Source organism: Peromyscus maniculatus, chromosome 5 (genome assembly GCF_049852395.1).
Source record: "Peromyscus maniculatus bairdii isolate BWxNUB_F1_BW_parent chromosome 5, HU_Pman_BW_mat_3.1, whole genome shotgun sequence".
Taxonomy (NCBI): domain Eukaryota; kingdom Metazoa; phylum Chordata; class Mammalia; order Rodentia; family Cricetidae; genus Peromyscus; species Peromyscus maniculatus.
The window spans coordinates 19,490,436-19,512,850 of NC_134856.1; the positions used below are offsets into that span (position 1 = coordinate 19,490,436).

General features: G+C 37.9%; 2 protein-coding genes across 7 annotated transcripts in view; one reads left to right on the forward strand and one right to left on the reverse strand.

Moving 5' to 3' along the window:
• Abcc12 (ATP binding cassette subfamily C member 12) overlaps positions 1–22,415 on the forward strand; it is a 993,341-nt gene that overhangs the window by 632,429 nt on the left and 338,497 nt on the right. The gene's annotated exons all lie outside the window — the stretch shown is intronic.
• Phkb (phosphorylase kinase regulatory subunit beta) overlaps positions 1–22,415 on the reverse strand; it is a 205,845-nt gene that overhangs the window by 118,004 nt on the left and 65,426 nt on the right. For all 6 annotated transcript variants that reach the window (XM_042277369.2, XM_042277370.2, XM_076571769.1 and 3 more), the window contains 2 exons: positions 21,701–21,781; positions 3,253–3,368 (listed from right to left, as the gene is read on the reverse strand). In XM_042277369.2, coding sequence (XP_042133303.1) covers positions 3,253–3,368; positions 21,701–21,781 — 197 coding nt within the window. The remainder of the gene's footprint in view (positions 1–3,252; positions 3,369–21,700; positions 21,782–22,415) is intronic.

Here is a 22,415-nt window from a genome sequence, read left to right on the forward strand (position 1 = left end):
TTATAAGAAAAGCACTGGAAGTCTCTGTGTGTTCACTAGTGACATCTCAAGGTGTTCACTTTTGTTTTTATTATTTTTATTTTGTATTTCATTATTATTATTATCATTATTATTATTATTATTAGTTTGGTTTTTGAGACATGGTTTCTTTGTGCAACAGAGATCTGTCTGCCCCTGCCTTCCAAGTGCTGGGATTAAAGGTGTGTATCACCATGCCTGACTAAGATGTCTTAGTAGGGGTTTTCACTTAGAGCTCTTCCTGAGTTTACAATAGCTTCTGTAAATGGAAAAAAAAAAAAAATTTGTTCAAATATTTTATGAGGAAAATAATACAATGGAATCAGACTAGCATACAATTAAATGATTACTAAAAAGCAAGGAAGGGACATTAATACTAAAAAGAAAAAAATTAAATAACAGTTTGTGCAGATCCATTTTCCTCATGTAATTTACCTGTTGTCTGAATGTTAAGACTAAATTTAGGAGATAGCAGATAGCAGAAATAAAACACATTAGACATTTTTAGTATTTGTCAGACAATGCCTAAACTGAGCATTCCCACAAAATTTCTCTACTTCATTAAACTCAATGATTGCTGCTGTTCTACTCTATGTGTAAAAAAGTTTCATGTGATAAAGATCTATACAGAATGGTCTATATACTAGCTTATCAGGATTAATCTGACTGCCCTTTTTATTTCAGTCTTTTGTACTGAAATGTTCTTAAATAAGTGATAAACCAGCATTCTAGATATCACTAATGCCAAGCATTCAAAATATATAGTGTATTTAAATTATTGTAGCTGTGAAGGCAATACAGACTCCATCTTAAGGGAGGTCCACCATCTTAGACCACCTGTTGTACTCAGGTCCAGGAAGGACCTCAGGAATGTGCCATAACAACTTGAACAGATACAAGACAGTACCCTCCTACAGTCATTCTATTTGCGGTTTATGGCCCTTGAAGATATCTAGATAATCCTGCTGAGCAAGTTGTGGTTCCCTGCCCAAAGGTCCAACCCAATAGCTTCAAATGTGGTTTTGTGCTGAAAGTCTAGAGCAATAGTTTCCCAAAACCACCTTATCCCATATCCCTTCTACCCAACCCCAAGTTGCCGAAGCGTGTAATTCCCAGCTTGCAGTTTTTCCCTATAAATACTCTATGCCTGGGCTCACTGCCACTGCAGCATTTCCCTCCATCTACCGCGTGGTGGCCCAGGTTCAAACCTGACAATAAGAAGGACCTTTATGTGCTTGCATGGGAAATAGGTTCCTTGTTGGTCTCTGGGGTTTTTAAAAACCGGGTACAACAGTAGCAACCCTCTAAAGTAACTATCATTAGCTTCATTTTAAAGATGAAATAGAGCCATACAATGATTATATAACTTATTCAAGTTTACACAGCTAGGATCTGGAGGTAGTTTTAAAATAAGTACGTTACATTAATTTAATGTGTTGTAGATTAGTCATTGATCAAAACATACCTAGTTGTAGATTCTTTTTTAAATCATTAATTTTATTATTTTTAGTTATGTGTATATATGTGCCTGTTTGGGAGCATGTGCACATGAGATGCCTTCAGAGGGTATCAGAACACCTGTAGCTGGAATTACAGTGGGGGCTGAGCCACCAGACAATGACTGAGAATGAGACTCAGGTCCTCGCTATAAGACCAGTACATGCTCTTAACTGCTAAGTCATCTTTCCAGCCCCAAAGATACAGATGCTAAACCAGTATTTTCTGGACTTGATATATTCTTCATCTAAGTCTCAACAGTTCAAACTGCCAGCTAGTGATAACTTTTGCTTAAATTCTTTAGTGTACCACCTCTCAGAAAAAGAGCAGAGCCTATGGACTTGTACTGCATTTAATCAGTCAAAAGATAACTCCTGGGGCATTAAGTTAGGATAAATAAAAGGTGTCTTCGGTTATTAAAGCTACTTCTTCAACAACTATACATACAGAGAATTTATCAATTACCAGCCTCAGTCATCAGCTATTGTTCTGTGTGGGGGCCCCAGAACAGCTTGACCACACAGCTGCCATGACAGGCTTAGAGGCCCAGATATAGCTTCTCGCAGGCAACACCTGGACCCAGGAAAAACCATAAGCTGACCCCACGGGTAGGGCCTGCATCTAACAGGAAATACCTGACATTCCAAACATTCCCTATATGTGGGATGACTCATCCCTAAGGGGCTTGAGGGCCAGACAGCCCAAACAAGTAAAAAAGATACTTTCTGAGAGCCAGCCTGGGTCTGCCTGATGGTCTCAGCTACAGCAGCTGAAACATGATCTGGAGATGACCTGGACCAATGAGAGGCAGCCATGTCACACCATCAGATGTATATTCATCAGACCTCCCCCCAAGGAGGGGTGGAGGGTATATAAGGCTTACATATTCCTGAATAAACTGAGCTTGTTTCGACATTCTCCCGGAGTCTGTGTGGTTTGACTCTGTGCCTACTTGGCCCCCTCCCCAAAAGGGAACAACAGCAAGGACCCTGCTACACCTATACCCATAGACAAATGTCAGCCAATCAGGGTCCTGAACCTTGGAAATCCCCTCACCCCAACCTCTGCTATGATTAAAATTCCCACCCTGCCTGGGTTCTGGGCTCTCTGTTCTCACTGCTACATAGACAGAGAGTCCAAGCTCTGAGCTTGAAAATAAAGGTTCTTTGCTTTTACATATGAAATTCAGTCTCCCTGGTGGTCTTTTAAGGGTCCCCACAATCTGGGCATAACAGTTCCTTTATTTGAACACAAGTTACAGTTCAAAATGTGATGGCACTCATACAGAAGAAAGCTAAATTTTATTGAAAAGTATGAGAGCCTGTGGTTCAGGTTCAGGTAGAAATGATCTCTGTAATGTGAAAAGGAATCTCACATGCATTGCATATACTGCTGATGTTTGGACATTTTAATATCTTTGATATTTCAAATAATGCAATTGAAGAGGAAAAGATACAGCATGGTTTACCAGAAAGGCCAAGCTGTAGGTTAAAGAGAGGGCTGAACTGTGGGTGAGGATGGGAGACAGATTTTGCTCCTTTCAGACATCTGTCTGTGATGCCGAGAACATTGCTTTTATTGTAAGTGAATCCTATTTGGATTACAGACAAGAAAACAAGCTGTACCGGAATTAACACAGAGACAACAGATCCAATCTAATGCTTTGAAGTTTTAGTTTCATATTCAAATCCACACATTTAAACAACACTAAAACTGTCCTCAAAACTGGGCAAATACCTCGAGTGTAGTTCCGTACTGCCATTATTGTATTTGCTTCCTCTTTCCCAGACACCAAAGTCAGGAACACGGTAAACTCTTTCTACACAAAATACAAGGTTTTGAATAAAAGAGACCTAAAAGAAAGGAAAAGAAATGAACGTAAGAACACATGCAACACTGAGAACAATTACATACCACCTAAATCCAAGTATGAACTTATCTCCCAAAGTATATTATTGTCTTCCCTTCTTTTTCCTAAGACATGACCCCATGTACTCCAGGCTAACGTCTAAGTTTTGGTAACCAAGTGTGGTGGTATTCTAATTGTACTGAAATGTGATTTTGATTGTATGTTAATAAATAAAGTTGCCTGGGGGTTAGAGCTATTAGAGCCATAGACAGAGTATGGCGGTGGTGGCACACGCCTTTAATCCCATAGATCTCTGTGTGTTCAGGGATACAGCCAGCATTGGAGACATATGCCTTTAAGACCTAGGGGGCTGTACATTCAGACAGTGACGAGGCAGTCACGTGTTTGGGTTTACAACCAATGAGAAGGCAGAATGACTAGAAAAAACGACTTACACACAGGAAATAGCTCTTTTTTGGGAAGCTGGGACACCGCAGGCGGAAGGGTGAGATTTTAGCTCTGAGCTCTGACCTCTCGGCTTTCTCTTTTACATTGTTTCTGTGTTTCTTATTTAATAAGACTGTTGGATACATCTACAACCAAGTATGACCTTGGACATCTCCTCCATCCTCCGGCCTGCACCTCCTGAGTGCTGTGATTACAGTCATGTGCCACACCTAGTTTGGGGTGCTGGATATCAACCTCAGGGTTTTGCACACACTGAGCAATCACTCTACCAACTGAAATACTTTTTTAATGCATTGAATTCTTATGATTATTACATTATTATGAGTCCTCTGCTATATTAGGTTTTCAAATATAATGCTTACTTTTGGTGAGAACCTAATTAGTTTTGTATAGTACAGAAATAAAATTTAAATTCTTTCAATGTTCCAACTATAATTCTTCAATGAGGTAATATCACTGTTTATAAGGGCTACGTGTCATAAGAACTAAGTAAAATGAACAGTATGTTATACTGGGTAATATTTAGAAACTAAAGTATCGATATGAAATTTACACACATATATATTAACTGTAAAGTTTTAAAGATTAAAAGAATAACCTTTTGAAAAGTAAAAAGGATTTTTCTTTTCTGCAAAATTCTGGTTCCATGTTGATCAACCTGGAGTTTTCAGTCCATGCTTCTGGAAAGTAATTTTCCTTCCTGTCCTTTCTGTAACCATAGATCCTGATTATAAACACAGCCCACAGTTGGAAGCTGTGCAGGACAATGGAGACTAGAGAGAGCCACAGTGAGATTAACATAAAGAAAGCCACCTGGCAGCATGCTAAGCCTTCTCCACTTGGATCTTATAAAGAGAGCAACTCTGGACAGTCAATCTGATTTTTGTTCTACTTCTGTTTCCTTCAATCCTTTTCTGACAATAAAGCCAATTTCTTCTGCAGGGTCCTGAGTGGTCTTTTCAAAATCTTTAGAGGTGATAGTATCCAATTTCCAAATCACTAATAAAAGCAATTAGAGGTCAGCCATTTTTCACAACATTTGGTAAAAATGTTTTATGAATCTTGATAGTGTCATGGTTTTCTCAGTGGACATTCATGCCCTTCTTAATCTACCCATTCTCCTCACATGGCTCTATGTATTAAACTGCCCTCTGACTGGTGCCTTGGGTTCCAAGTGGTTCAATCATGTTAGTCTTGCTCATTTCCAACTGAAACACTTCTTTCAAAAAATGAATTTTCCTTCAACCTCAATTCAAAAGGATGAAATAGCTAATAATCCTCATTGTTCTTAAAGCCACAAGCATAGCTCGTTATCTTTGTGTTTCACATGTTGCCCTCCCACCACCTCTAATTAGTATACAGGTCTGTTCCTCCTGTTTGCACTATAAAATACCAGAAGCTCTGAACCATTTTCTTTCTCCTTAACTCATTCTTCAGCAAAATCAGAAACTGAGATGAGATTTCTGCCTTTGAATTCCATTTTATATGACTATTCATATGTTTTATTAGAAAAAAATATTGTGATGACTATGGAATACTCTCTTAAGCCTCGCTGGAATTATTGTATATCTGAACGGTATTGCTTTTAAAGTTACATTCATTTATTTTGTGCATGTGTGTATGCATGAGCATGTATGTATGAGTGAGTATATGTGCATATGTGTGAGTGTGTGTGTAGGTTTGTGTGTGTCCCAAGCATGCATGTGGAGGGCAGAGGACAACTGTGGGAATAGAAAACCATATCCCACTATGTGAGTGCCAGGGATCTGATTCAAGCCTTTAGGCAAGGTGGCATGTACCTTTAAAACTGAGACATCTTGCTATGCCTCTCCCCCTTTAAAGACACAGAATCCTGCTGCATTATGCAAACTGCAAACTACCTCAGAACTCTTGGACTGCAGCACTCTTTGCATTAGCCTTGTAAGGAGCTGGGAAGACAGGCAGACATCGCTATACCATATGTATTACCCCTTTGAAATAAAAATGACCTTGAGATATGAAATACACCTAATTGCAAAGGATTCTGCAAATAAGGAGCTAAAGACCTACATAACTCTCCTGACCAGAAATGTAAATTTCTTATGGTTTTCAAATGAAAATATCAACAGAAGAACGGATGAGAATCGAGGCTCTCAAGTTACAATAAACTGAGTGGATAAAGGAAATGTGATCTAGAGAAACAGAATACTATCCAACAATTAAGAAAAACAAAATTACATAATTCCCAGGAAAATGGATGAAACCCAAGTTCTTCATGAAAAGTGAAATATTATTCTAGGCCCAGGGAGACAAAATAGGGCATGTTTTTCCTTAAAAGGGAATTGACAGCAGAGGGAATACTTAGGACAAGGAGGAAGACCAGTGGGATTGGGAGGAGGAAAGGAGAGGATAACAGGGATGAACCAGGTACAAACACATTATTTGGATGTATGAGAACACCTGATGTAACTCATCATTGTTTAAAGACAGAGAACTGGGTACCCAAGGAGACAAGAGGTTGCACAAACATGAACGCAAAGATCATAACCATTTCCTAGGTATTCTTTGTATTAACTTCAATACTGATTCTATATATCTGTGCTAGCTTCATTCTGCTGCTGTGATTAAAAAAAAAACAAAAAACAGACAAACAAACAAACAAAAAACAAAATAAAAACCTCTGTGACCAAAAGCAGCCTGAAGAGGAAAACGTTTTTTTGTTTGTTTGTTTGGTTTTTTTTGGGTGGATTATACTTCCAGGGTACAGTATATCATTCAGGGAAAGGGGTAGGAACTCAGAGCAGGAACCTAGAGGTAGGAACCATGGAAGAACTCTACTTGCTGGCTTGCCCTCTGGGGAGGCTCACTAATGCTTAGCTAGCTTTTTGTTTTACAGCCCAGGAACACACTCACAGTGGGCTGGCCCTCCTAAGTCAATTAATAAACAAGACAAGGCCTCACAGATATGCCCATAGACCAGCCTGATCCAGCCAGTTCCCCAACTGAGGCTTTTATCTAGGTTGTGTCAAGCTGACAATTACGACCAACCAGGACAGTGTCCAATGCTATTTGCCCCCTTCCATCTTCATACCAATTTCTGATGCATGTTAACTTGCTTTGAAGGTATGTAACATTGCAATCTAGTTTTGGAAGAAGTCCATAGGAAACATTTCTAATATAAAACTCCTTCAATATTCATCTCCAAATCATGGTTATGATATTTTCTGAATGTTTTATGAATATCTTTTAAAAATAATGCAAACATTTGAAATGCTTTGACAACAGAGTGCAAATGAAATAATAACATTTTAGGGTGAAGTTTAATGTGGCTAACATTGTACTAAAAAGCAAAATCTTAGAGAGCTTTATAATATTTAAGGTATACGATGATAATAAACTGCTAAATTTGATATTAAGAGGACCTCAGAGTGAATTAACAATTTTATAATTTGTTTGCCATTAACTCTAAAAGCATTACACATGTGTGTGCATGTATATAAAACATTCACTATAATAAGTCAAATTATTCAGCATGTATCATAATTCCTCACAACTATGGTTAATGCTTACAAAATTCCATTAAGAATAAATTCTAAGGTTCCTTAGCCCTAGAACTGGTTAAGTGACTATGGTTAGCAGTTATTGTATATTTCCAAAAGGTATAGAAGAAATGATTTTGAATGTTCACAACACAAAGAAATGTGACTGGAAAAAAAAATGTGACTAATATGCTAAATTACCTATCCTAATTTGATACAATATACATCTTGAATCAAAACATCACACTATGCACCTTAAATATATATTATGTCAAGTAAACTTTTAATGTTCACATATAATTTATAGGGCAATTTCTGAGTAAGAGTAAAGAAATTAGGGCTTGAAGAGATGGCAGTTAAGAAAATTTATTGCTCTGGCAGAAGATGGAATTGGTTCCCAGCACCCACATTAGACAGCTCAGAATTACCCACAACTGCACACTACCCCCTACATAATTTAAAATGTTAATAATTAAAATTTAAAAAATTAAATGAAGAAATTAGATGAGGACTGAAGTTACAAATGACCCAACAAAGTCATTAAAAATATCTTATCTAAAATTTATCAAAATAAAATAATTCAAGGCCTAGGGAAGAAAATCAATGGGAAAGAGAACTTGCTGAGTAAGGACGAGGACCTAAGTTCAAATCCCCAACACTAGGTAAAAACTCTAGTGTTGATGAGCACGGGCAGAAACAGCTGTAAAAATGTAAAAATAGCTGGAGCTTGCTGGCTGCCAGCCTGGCTCTAGGTTCAGTGAGAGACTCTGAGTCAATGGAGTAAAGTGGAGGATAGAGCCAGACACCAGATACCTTCTCTGGCCTCCACACATATAAGCACTTTCACCCACATCTACATGTGTGCATATGACAATCTAACGCACACACATGCACATAAATAAAAAAGTCAGACCCAATACTAAAAGCCAAGTTTTAATATGCTTATTATACATTGTGATGGCTATTTTTGGTTGTCCATTTGACTAGATCTGGAATTAACTAAAACCTAAGCAGCTGGGCACACCTGTGAAGGATTTTTCTTGACTGGAACATGTGAGGTAGGAAGAGCCACCTTAAATACAGATTAGTTGAGGTCTGAAGACCTACTCTAAATCTAGGCCACACCTTCTGGTGGCAACCCAAATAAAGGGCATGGTAGTGAAAGAGAAAAATCAGTAGCCATAATGAGAGATGCTTCCCCCTCCCCTCCTCCAAAGGTATTTGCTGACCAGCAGTCTTAGAAGTGATCAGAAATTGAACTTAAAGGCTGGGACAATAAATCTATGTATCCTGGACTTGGCAAAACAAGATATGGGGAGTAATGGGCTCAGCTGACCAGAAGCTGACCTTAGAGGAGAGTAGGACTGCAACAATAAACCTGAATGTGTCAACAAAAGCAGGACATGGGGAGTAAAAATTTATGTGTCTGTAGATACCCTGAATACTGCTAGTAATTAGTAACCTTATGCTTACCTCACCCCTAACCCCCTCGTCCAATCCCAAGCTGTAAACTTTTCCTATCTAAACCCCTTCAAGTGAGTGCTAGGGGCCGTTGACCTGCACCCGCTATGCTGGATGCTGGACACAGGACCAAGCTTGTTTTGTTAATAAAAGCCTCTATGTGCTTGCATCGGAAAATGGCTCTGCTGTGGTCTTCCTTGGGGGTCTTGCGACCTGGGCACAATAGTAGAAGGAAGCTTTTAATTTTTTGCCTGCTTGCCTTCACTCTCACTGGCAGATCATTCCTTCACTGGTGTGAGAGCCCATTTCAGGGTTCTGATATACACTGAAGACCAGCTGAGACATTCAGCCTCATGGACTGAATGAATGACTTTGGGATTCTTGGACCTTCCACTGGGAGACAGTCGTTGTTGGACTAGCTGGACCACCGCCTTGTAAGCCACTCTAATAAATCCTCATTCTATATCTATATATAGATTTATTCTATCAGTTCTGTTTCCCTAGAGAACTCTGACTAGAATACATATGTTTAATTGGTAAAATTGAGTGCTATATTTCTACTTACTGCTTATCTTTGCTAGAAATATTTCATGATATCTTTCCCTACTGTTTCAAAAAGTGCTTATTTAAAAAAAAAAAAAAGCATGAGTTCCTAGGTTTGGTTTTCAGTATCATTACAAATAAAATAAGACAAATCCCTCTTCCCTTTTTAGCACAAAACAACAAGTAACAAAAATCTCAGGATTCTCAAAATGTCCAGAAATGAAGATATGAAATCTAAGCTGGTGAATAATCCTATATAAGCCAGTCTCCAGGGAATAATATTCGGGAAAAGCTGAGAGGTAACTGTCAGAGAAAAAGACATGTCAAACAGCTGGGGAAGGGCCACTCCAAGGCAGCAGCAGAAATGGCAGAAGCCAGGAGACGACTTCTTTGAGTGCTCAGTAATGGTAGCCAGCTCAAGGAAACAAGACTCCATTTCAAAGCTTTCGTTGCCCCAGGTGGCTCAGCAAACTGAGACCCTCTGGGAAGCACATTACAAACAAACTCTAACTGGGACAGACTTTATGCTGAAACCTGACAGACAGAATACTTCGAGAGTGCACAAAAGAAACCTGGAATCAGATGTGCACAGCATTCAGTGAGCTGAAAAGCTGTGGGATCAAAGTTTGCAGGGTAACATTCACAGAGTCTTCCCCAGGAGACACTGAAGAACTGCACACTGGGCAAGTCTGTAATTCTAACCAGGACCCCGAAGGAACTCACAGACAAGAGAAGGAAACAAAAGGAAAAAAGATGGAAGGAAGAAATCAAAGTATCCTGATCTGCCGATAATATGATTTTGTAATCAAAACACTGAAGACTCCACTAGAAAACCAAGAGCTCATAAACACTTTCAGCAATGTGTCAGGATGCAAACTTAACGTATAAAAATCCATAGCCTTCCTATGTCCCCATGACAAAGATGCTGAAAAAGCAATCAAAAAAGAAGTCCTGTTCACTAACCTCAAAAAAGAAAAATAAAAACCATTTAGCAAAAAAGTTGAAATAAACTTTACCAAGGAAATGAAGACCTATACAGTGAAAACTTTAAAATGCCCAAGAAGACACCTGAGGAAGACACTAGAAGATGGAAAGACCCCCATGATCATAGATCAGAATGACTATTATGAAATGGATATACTGCCAAAAGCAGTCTACAGATATAACTCAATCCCCTTCAACATTCCACACCATGCTTCAGAGAACTACAGAAAACAATCTAAAAATTCATACAAAAACAAAAAGATCCTGAATAGCCAAAGCAATCCTGAGGAAAAAGTAATGCTGGAGATATCACCACACTCAGTTTCAACAGAGCAGTACGGTACTGACAAAACTAGACATGTAGATTAATGGAATAAAAAAAGGACCCGGATATAAGTATCCATAGCTACAACAACTTTATTTCTGACAAAAAAAAAAATACACACTGGAGAACAAACAGCCTCTTCAACAAATAGGGCTGGGAAAACTGTGTATCTACATGCAGAAGAACAAAAATAGATCCTTACTTCTTACCCTGCATGAAAACCAACTCCATATTGATCAAGACCTTAACAATGACCAGAATCTCTGAAATTGATAGAGGAAAAAGTACAGAAAATACTTCAAGATGAAGGCATGCATCATGACTTTATGACTAGGACTCCATGTTGCTGAGGAAATATAGAAAACAATAAACAGAACCTCAAGAAATTAAAAGAGCTTTGCTATAGCAAAGTAAATAATAAATGGAGTGAAAAGACAGCTTAAAGAATGGGAGAAAATCTGCTGGCTCTAGACCTGATAGAGGATTAATAACTACAAATAAATGTGGAAGTAAACAATACAATAAAAACAATGAGAAAAAGAACTCAAAAAAAAAGAAACATAAATGGCTAATAAATATTTTTTTAAATGTCCGACCTCCTTAGCGATTGGGAAAATGTGGATTAAAATAACTTTCAGATTTACTCTCACCACAGTTAGAATGACTAACATCAAGACAGCAAGATGTGCACTTGACCATGGGTGGACCATGGGTGGAAGTCAGTGGCTGACTTCTGTTAGTTGGTTCTCTTTCTACCATGGATTTTGGGATGGAGCTCAGGTCATCAGGACTGTAATGAAAGAGTGTTTATGTGTTGAGCCATCTCAGTGGCCTGAAAAACTTTAAAAAAACAACCAAAAAACCTCTTTCTTAATTCTTATTTACCAATGCAGACATGATATCCAGAAGCTATAATGTTTGGACAAATCGTGTCAATAATGATACCAAACAAAGTAAAAAGTATTTTACATTCTCAATAGCATACACTAGCCCAAGATGGTCTAGATGGTCTACATGCAGAATTACTGGTGGATGAAATAAAACTGATCCTAACTGGTGGGACTAGTGTTTAACAGTAGCTGAGCACAACTTTAGCAGATACTGACTTGACTCACTGCCATCCCCAGCGACTCCTCCTCTTCTTACTGTCCCTTGGAGTTGGTTGCACATAATTCAGGATCCTAACTTTCCTATCCAATCAAAGCAATGCACTTTTCATTGTCTATCACACCATGTTGATTGAGCTAGAAGCACTGAATTGTTTGTCTGTTTAGAAAGCTGGCTTTTTGCTAACTTGCCCAACTAAAATATGATTTTCAAAAGGCAAGATCTTTGTTTTCATCATTCTTTATGGAGCACAGCTTCCACTGGCAGAGACCAATAAGCTTGTTACAGAGTAGTTAAATGATTAAAGGAGCACATGAGGAATGGAAAAGAGAATGGACTCCTGCTTAGTCTACAATTTCATGTTTTCATGCCGCCACTGTTCCTCCTCTCCTCTGAAAAGATCAAGGGAAAGGGGAAGATTTCGACTATTGATTTATATATTACTAAAGACTAGTTATATGTACTTCTCAGGGGCTAAAACTAGATGGGGCCCATTGACACTATGATAATGTAGAGCCCACCAAAGTATATCTTAATTGATAAAATCTTATTCCTGAGTAATTAATTTCTAATATGAAGAATTGTTTTAAACAAATTTTTCTTCCTCAGGGGCTATAATGCTATAGAAACACCATTAAAAGTCAATTCATACATTATTTTTAAATTTTACTCAATTCAGTTGTAGTAATTGTATTAGTATGCATGGACTTTGTCTAGTTTATTTTTTGTTGCTGTGATAAAAATACTGACCAAAACCAGCTTAGGGAGGATTGTTTGGCTACATGTCCTGATCACAATGCATCACTGAGGAAATGGTGGCAGGAACTGCAGCAGAACCATGGGAGAATTACTCATTGGCTTGCATTCCAGGCTCACGGTCAGGTCCCTTTCTTCTACCTCCCAGGACACCTGCGCAAAGAAGGCACTGCCCACCAGGCCAACCCGTGGAGGCCAATTACGGTTCTCTCTTCCCAAATGACCCTTCTTTGTGTCAAGTTCACTGTCTTGTAAAATTCCACAAAGCAGGTGGCTTAAATGAGAGAAATTACTTCTCTCTGATATGAAGGCCTGAACTCCAATATCAAGATTAACAGACAGTGTCTTCCTTCTATCGCCTAACTCTGAGGCTTGAAGCTGGCCATCTTAGTGTTGCTTAGTCCTCACAGAATTGGCCTTTGTTGTCATATGAAAATTGAGGGGAGTGAGGCACAACAAACAATTAGGACTATAACATGGTTTGGCTAGAAAACATCACACTTTAGTGTTTTAAAAATAACTTCTTACAGTATTTTAGCTGTTTAAAATCTCTGTTTATACTTATATTTTCCTTTTAATATTTGATGTCATGTATTTTTTTTAAAAAAAACTGTTGGCTTTGCTGGGAATTGTATTTTGAAACATATTCCTATTTTTACTCTTCAGCACTTTCTTCCTTCTACATCTTTTGTGCTTCCTAAGGCTTTCTTTCTTTTTTTTTTTTTTCTATTTTTTTTTTTCAGTATTGGGGAATGAACCAAAACCTTAAGAATGTCATATGAGTACTCTATCATAGAATTACACTCCCAGCCTCTTCTTACTTTTTGTTTTTGACATGGTCACACTAAATTGTCCAGATTGGCCTTGAACTCACTCCATAATCCAGATAAGCTTTGGGCTGAAACTTCCTGTGTAGCTCGGATTGACCCTAATGCCACTTTCCATAAGTATTAATATATCATTTTATTGTCATTCCACAGTACTTCTCAATTTCTAGTTTTACTTCTTTAAATCACATCTTAGTTACTGTTCTATTGTTTTGAAGAGACACCATGACCAGGACAACTTATAAAATAAAGCATCTAATTGGCGTATGCTTATACTTTTAGAGGTTTAGTCCATTGTCGTCATGGTGGGGAGCATGTGGCAGGTAGGCAGGCAGGCAGTCAAGCATGGGGCTAGAGCAATAACTAAGAGCTTACATCTGATTCACAAGTTGCAGATGGAGAGAGAAAACCAGACTGGGCCTGGCATAGGCTTTTCAAATCCCACCCCAAGTAACACACCTCCTCCAATAAGGCTATACATGCATTAGGATTTATGGCAGAAGAGAAATGGAAAAAAAACTAAGTGAAAACAAGTTCCATTTTCTACCTATTGCATCAGGAACATTCACTATTGTAAGCAACTGTGACCCGAACACAGACTCTGCATTTGTAGTGCTTGCCCTGGAACTAGAATTGTAAATAGGTTTCCAGTAAAAAATACAAAACAGATTTTAAAGGGTCTCAAACAAAGAAATACAAAATGTCTCTTTAATCTTCTAAATGAATTATACACCAAAATATCACAATAGACTCCATATTTATCAACATAGTATCAGAGTGATTTTATCTGTCATTTTCATGTTGTCACTAGGAAATTGTAAATTACCTACGTGGTTCGTGGTTTCTCTCTATAGAAAGAGAATGATTCTCAGCCTACTTGCTCATCTAACAGCCACTCAAAACAGTCCTGGCATGAACAGCAGTATGTTGGGGAACTTTTGATATCTCTGGGGGAAAAAATGACTACATTTGACAGAAAGAAGCTAATATCCCTCTCTGTTTTAATTAACCTTTCAGCTTCTTGTCACTCTCTTATTTTTTTTTTAAGATTTATTTATTTATTATCTATACACAGTGTTTTGCTTGCTTGCGTGTACCTGAACACCAGAAGAGGGCACCAGATCTCATTACAGATGGCTGTGAGCCACCATGTGGTTGCTGGGAATTGAACTCATGACCTCTACAAGAGCAACCAGTGCTCTTAACCTCTGAGTCATCTCTCCAGCCTGTCACTCTCTTTTTTTAAAAGCAGCTTGGGATTAAAAAAAAAAAAAAATCAGGCTGCCTGCTATCCTCAACCATCTTATTATATGACAAAAATAAGTACTTGTTCATTTAAGACACAGAAGTCAAATGAAAAAGATGCGTTAACCTAGAATTATATGATTAAATGTAATTTAAGAGCTAGGTTAAAATGCAAATTATAAATAGGCTTTTTAAAATATGATAAAACTACCAGACATTCACCAAAAATTACAAAAGTAATATTTTAAAGTCTATAGGAGACCAGGTCCCATTTCCCTGCTAGCGTACTCTTGAGGAGGGAGAAGTAAATATTTAGATAGAAGGATAGAGGAGAGAAAAACAGGAACACAGGACAGCCTCGGGAGAGCCTGGATCCTTATTCACCGCCCCCTTCTACCTCTTCTAAAGGGCTATTTATAGGAATGCCAAGGGGTGGAGCAAAGACCTCCCTCTAGCTCAGCCAAGTGGAGACCCTTCCAACACCTAGTAACCATGCACATGGTCAAGCAATCCTCTCATGCAGCCCTGCTGGGTAAAGCAAGCTCAGATCTCACTAGGAAACCTTTGTGGGCCTTCAAACAAGACTGAATTTTTTTTTTTTTAAATCAAATATACTGATTTGGACTAATCATAAATTCATTGCCTGTTCAATGAAATCAATGCAATGATAGCAACCTCAAGATAAGGTAAGAGCATCATTTTAAAAATTTAAGTGTCCCACTCAAAAAGGAATATTCAGCAGAAGATTATTAATAACAGCATTAATATATATTTGTATCATCATAGGAAGCTAAAGAGTTCCAGCAAAGGGCTGGCACATACATAGTCACTGAATGCTTGAGGGTTACTACATAGTAGACATTTGTTTGCAAAATTCTGACACGTGGGACAGTATTAACTAGTCATTAACGTACTTAGTAAAAACTAGTAGAGTCATGTGTTAACTGTGAGAGCTTCCAAATTATGCCCCAAAGCACATGTAGATGAGACAACTGTTGCAAAGGCCAGGAGACAGATGGATAGGAGATGGATGGATAGGAGATGGAGATGTGGGGGATGGATGGGTAGGAGACAGACAGGTAGGAGGAGATGGATGGGTAGGGGATGGACTGGAGGGAGATAGACCAGTAGGAGATGTGTAGGGGATGGGTAGAAGGATGAGTAGGAAGACAGGGAAATTATGAGGACAAGAGGGAAGCAGCCCATCATTCAGCAGGAATTCTAGCACAATTATAACCTCTGGGGGCTAGCAAGATGGCAGCAAGAAAAAGTGTTTGCTGCCAAGCATGAAAACCTTAGCTTTTCCCTGAACCCCACAGAGTGTTAGGAGAGAACATAACAAGTTGTCCTTTGGCCTCTATTGGCAAGGCATACACATGCTGTCCTCATAAATATGAAATAATTGTACGCAAAGTTACTATTCATTTCGTATGTAGATATTTTATGATAAAGTAGCAATGACCTAGGCTTAAAGTCTGAATGTATATGACCTTGAGTAGGGCCTCACTCCTTTTCCCAGACATTGCCTAAGAATTCTAACAAAACTGTGAATATTAAGGACATCCCACCTTACAGTATCCCTGTAAGACCTTATCAATTTCAATCTTCCAAACTGCCCCTCAGGAATCACTCAGTGATAAAACAGTAACTTCAAACTCCACCAAGACTCCACATCTAGCTGCTGTGAAAACACTAGCTACAAATCTCACTAAAGGAGGCCTTGGCACTTTTAGGTGTGCCTTCCTTCCTTCTGAGTGCCCATGCCACTCTCTCCTAGCTCTCATGCTCAATAAAATCTCCAATTCTGCTTCATCAATGGGCTATACCTGAATTTGGCCGGAGTTGAAGTAACTAAAACTCTAGATCTCATCAGGCTGCTGAGGATAACAGCAGCTAGGTGTGCCTCCTGAGCCTGGATCCCCTAAACACAGACAACTCATTTAAGCACATGTTCAGTCATTAAGTAAGTATAAATTAACAAAGCAAACCATCAGAGGCCACATATGACAAACAACACAGAATGCAGAGAAAAAAGGGAAAACTCAGGGAAGATACAAACAAACAGCACCATAAACACAGACATCAGCACCAGCACTTGTGTGAGAAGAAAACCTGACACCTTGATAATATCCCTGCAATTGAATAAAACCTTTGAAGACCCCAAGATGCCAGACAACTCAGATGTATTAAATTCCTGAAGAAATGTTAAAAAAAAAAAAAAAAACTTGAAAAAACTACATAATTTCACAGTAAAATGACACCATTTCTCATTGGATATTGATGATTAAGAACACTGTTACACTCTTAAATTCCTAGAGTTTCTCACACATAAGGGGTTATCATATAATTTTCCCTTTGGGATTAGAACAGACAAAAAGTGATAATACTGACTCTTGTTAGGGAACCTACTATTTTCTGATTAGCCTATTTCAAAGGCTCTGAGAATGATACTAAAATGTTTTACCTCTATGTACATAAGCTATAAAAACCTTGTAATTAAGATGACTAATATATGATATTCTTTTACCAAGAAGACTAAGGCATAATTTATTAAGCCACAGTTGTGTTTAATGTTCCTAAACTGCTTATGCAAACAATATTTTTGCATAAATAGGTGTTAAGATAAACAACTTATTTCCTTCTGGGACTTTGAAATTAGAATATAACTAAGCATAGGATGTGTGTATGATTAGCCTCAAATAAAACTTCTGCAACAAGTCTTTAAAAAGTCAGCTTGGAGCCGGGCGGTGGTGGCGCACGCCTTTAATCCCAGCACTCGGGAGGCAGAGCCAGGCGGATCGCTGTGAGTTCGAGGCCAGCCTGGGCTACCAAGTGAGCTCCAGGAAAGGCGCAAAGCTACACAGAGAAACCCTGTCTCGAAAAACCAAAAAAAAAAAAAAAAAAAAAAAAAAAAAAAAGTCAGCTTGGTAGATAACGTCCACATACATTTTTACAGTAGATGCTAAAGGAAGCAACATGTCCCGTATGATGATAGAAGACTCCTGCAAGCTTGCGTGCCAATTTCCACATGCACCTATTCCTCTTCCTGGTCTTCCTTCTATTCCTTCACTGTAAATCATGGCCATGACTGAATATGTTAAGTCCTGTGAGTTCTTTCCTACAAACATTTCAAACTAGAGTTTGTCCTTGAGACTTCCCACACAGCACTAATAATTTATTTTCATGGCACATGGAAGTAAAATTTCAAATAATGACGCATAGACCTGACTCAAAGATGTAATAATTCCTTTTAAGTAAATTTCAGAAGAATATAATAAATGAGTGATCCATTCTAGTTAACAAACCATTCATTTGGTATAAATGGTTTGTGGCATAAATTCCAAATTACTAATTAAAGCCAAATGTTAACTCATATACAGTCACACAATGAAAATTAGTTTGTTGTAGAATATTATTTATTTAGTGTGTGTTACTTTTGTTTATGTTGCATTTGTTTAACTTTGTGAAGCTGTGTTACTGTGCCTGTCTAAAGTACCTGATGGTCTAATAAAGAACTGAATGGCCAATGGCATGGCAGGAGAAAGGATAGGCAGGGCTGGCAGGCAGAGAGAATAAATAGAAGGAGAAATCTGGGGGGAGAGAGAAGCAGCCAGAGAAAGAGGAGGACTCTAGGTACCAGCCACCCAGATACCCAGCAAGCCATGGAGTAAGAGTAAGATTTACAGAAATAAGGGAAAAGGAAAAGCTCAGAGGTAAAAGGTAGATGGGATAAGTTAAGAAAAGCTAGCTAGCAACAAGTCAACCTAAGGAGATTTATTTTGGAGCTGGGTGGTGGGTCCCCAAAAAGAGCAAAAACAAACAACAACACTAGTTATTGAAAATAGTTCTTGGAATTCTTTCTCAAGATAATCACAAGACTGTGTGATTGTTTCATTTCTTCTTTAATCTCTTGTGGCCCACAGGGTTTCATGCCCAAATGACATTCTTGCTTCCTATTTCATGGACAAAATAAGATCAGACAAGGCTCATTCTTTGTATTTACCATGTTACAGTCTGAATCATTACATCTACAAACTAAAAATGATCCTTCTATCTAAGCACTGCTGTATCTCACCCTATTCTGGCTACTCAAGACCTTTTCTCACTCAGTCCCAAATGAGTAAGTTTATTCAGTTCCGAATGATCAAATTTTTACATCTATAATAGAATTCTCCCATCAGAAGATTCTCCACTGGCTGCTCTTCATTTCTTTCATGTGTGTCAGCAGGGCATGTTGAGGATCAGACTTAGGGCCTCAAGAAAACTCACTAAGCACTGGCTGCCACTGAACTGTACCCCCAACCCTCTACTGTCACATTTCTGTGGTCCTTTTAAGGATACTGCTAGAAGAGTTCATTTCTCTGTGTTGCCTCTCCTTCCTCCTCCTCCCCACAAAGACATTGGTCCCACTGAAATCCTTCCCACCAATTTCAAGGATAAATTGAGCGATACATAATCTTGATTTATGTCTATTATCCTCAAATAATTATAAATTGTGCAACCCCTCACTCTAAAACTATTCACACGGGGAGATGAGTTACCCACTATGGTTACCCACTAAAGACAATGGTGTTAAAACAATGGTAAAATTTCCATACTTGATATTACTGCAGAGGTGACTATTACCTCCTTGTGAATTATTTTCTTCTATTAGCTTAAAATTTGTTCTCCTTCAGTAACTTTTGCTTTTTAACATCCTTTGCTAGACACTCATTATTTATCTTACTGATGTGATGAGGATCCAACCCTTTTTCTCATGCTTCAAATGCATGTAGTTCCATGATTTAAACATCCTGTGTAATTAACACTAGAATTCCCATTGCCAGTCAAGCCATCTCTCCTAGACTTCTGACGAGGCTATGAGGCCCCTTTCCTTCAAAGTTTAACAGATACCCTCAATTTGACATTTGCAAAGACAAACTCCCAAATGCTATACGTAACTCTTTTCCTAAACTCTCTATATATCAGTTAACAACACTGAGAAGGTATGTAGGTTTACACTGTAGGGTAATTGTTATGTTTACCTATCTTCCACTGCTCATCCATTCATAAATGTACTGACTTTCTGTTATTACATCTTTAAAAGAAAGTATCTTCTGCTAAAACATGAATCTGAGCTACAAGTCTTCCTCTCAGTGACTAAAAAAACCAATTCCTCTTACTCCATACCTACCTCTTACAATTGAGTCTTTACACAGTGATGTGATCACTTTGAAACTTGTTTCTATCTCAAACTCTTGGCAACCCATCACCCTAGGAATAAAATTTCAGATCTTTATCATGGTCTCTGACCTCTCAGAAGTGATCTACCATGCTCTGACCATCTACTACATTCCAGATATGAATACATGGCAAGAATACACATGCAGGAAACCATACTTTCTATCCCTCTGCCTGGCACCTTCTCTAGAAGTTTGTAAAACTTGTTTATTTCATCAAAATTTTTGATCAATACTTCTTCAACCACAGGCTTGTTCTAATCCACTCTACTTCCAATAGTTATTTTGTTTGATCTCTTTTCCCAATTCTGTATTCTCAGTGTATATCATGACAAATTCTTCTCAATATTTTTATTAAATAATTGCATGATACATATATGGACATAAGAATAAATATAGTAAATATAGGTATTCATATATAAATAAATCTGAACATATTGGATCTCGTTGGTAGGCCTCAGGGATTGAACAATAAGTTCTCGATGACATATATATCTCATATCTGTATAAGTGAAATAAGGATATAATACTAACAGGAGCAGGAAAGGAAGAAAACAAGAGGATGGGCTGAGTGTGCACCTCTGAGTGTGTCAACAGGAGTGTCAGTGTGTTTACTCTCATATGGATGTCTTTCCAAGTAAACCTTCACAGCTCTGAAGTATAAATCCTTCACAGTTTTCATGAGAATAAGAACATTTTTGTTTTGAGGGAAAAAAAATGAAGCATTAAGGTCCTAGAAGTAAAAGTAACAAGATACATAAAAGGTTTATCTGTTGTTTGACTTTTAAAAAGATGACTTGTAAAATGGAATGTGTGGGGGAAAAAAAACTGAGAAAATTTCTAACAGCGATTTCATTTTCATTGTTACCAAAACTTTCTGAAAGTTACATTCTACTGAGTATTCACTGGAGTTCTGCCACCTGCTTTATACTATGCTTGCTGTTAAATTGCTTGTATCATTTGTAGAAAAATGGATGAACTGGAGATCAGTATATCAAACCAAATACACCAGACTCAGAAAGATGAACATCACAAAAGTTTTCTCATATGTTGTGAGGGTCGGTTTTATGTCAGCTTGACACACAAACTAGTTATCTGAAAAGAGGACTCTTAGTAGAGAAAATGCCTCCATAAGATGCAGCTGTAAGGCATTTTCTTAATTAGTTATTGATCAGGGAGGGCCCAGCCCATCATGGGTAGGGTCATCCCTGGGCTGTTAGTGCTGGGTTCTATAAGAAAGCAAGCTGAGTAAACCATATGGAGCAAGTCAGTAAGCAGCTCCCCTCCATGGCCTCTGATTCAGCTCCTGCCTCTAGGGTCCTGACTTGTCCTGACGTCCTTTGATGATGAACAGTGCTATGGAAGTGTAAGCCAACTAAACCTTTTCCTTCCCAACTTGCTTTTTGGTCATAGTGTTTTGTTACAACAATAGTAATCCTAACTAAGACATATGTGGAAGTTAGTTTTGTGTATGTGTGTGTGCACACATGCACATGTGCATGTGTGTATGCATGACACATGAAAGTAACAGATGGACTACAAAGAGGGAGGAAGTCTAAAGGAAGAGAGAGAGGAAATAGAGACTAAGAGGAAGAAAGATAGGAAGCTAGAAGGAGGGATAAGGGTCGAGGTAATATGAGGGAAGTACAATAATACTATATGTATGTATATGTTATAATGAAACCCATTATTCATACACTAAAAAATTAATGGAAAAGTAATTTTAGTAAAAAGATAATTTTAGATTTCATCTAAAATCTAATATCTAACTATATGAATTTTTAAATGCATTTTTAATCAAACTAAAAGTAAATTTTTATGAAAGGAAAAATCAGATATCCTCTACATGAAGTTCAGTAACAGAAACTTTGGGGAAATCATACCTCATCCGTGTTATAGATTATCTGGAGACCTGAAGAAATCATTTCCACCAGGTAAAGGAGAAAGAGAGATACTGCATTTATCTGAAAACAAACAGCAACAGTTAGCAGTTAAAGGAAAGAATGAAAACATGATGATATGAAATTAAATACATATGCTGTCATTTTCCCCAATAGTGCCAGATAACAATAATTTTTTCCTATCACTAAATTAAATCTATGAACCCAATATAGAACAAGAAAACCAGCGTTATAAATGGCATGCTAAAATCCCAAATTCACAGTGCTGGTTAACAAATACATGGCTGAGAAGGCTGTATGGAGAATTCTTAGCATGTTTCTGTAACATTTGTTTCCTTTAACTTTGAAATTCTGAGTCTAAAGTTCTTCTTTTTGGAATAGTTGTGCCCCTGAGGAACTAATATAATACCATCCACTTGAAATATATGCAAATGAAAAAGCTATTTGCAAAACAAGACATCACACCTCTACCAAGACACTGTAAACAATGAGGAGTGCATCTTGAAAACAGTCTCATTAGGAAACAGAATTTATGGCAACAAAGGGATGTGCTACCTTTAATCATTGGTATGCTATATAATTTACAACTACTCATGAAAAATGTTAAGAACACATGAAACTATTAGTGTATTAAATGCATGCTTTATTTGATCTAAACAAAGAACAATGCTTCCTAATTTAACCATAAAGCATTCAT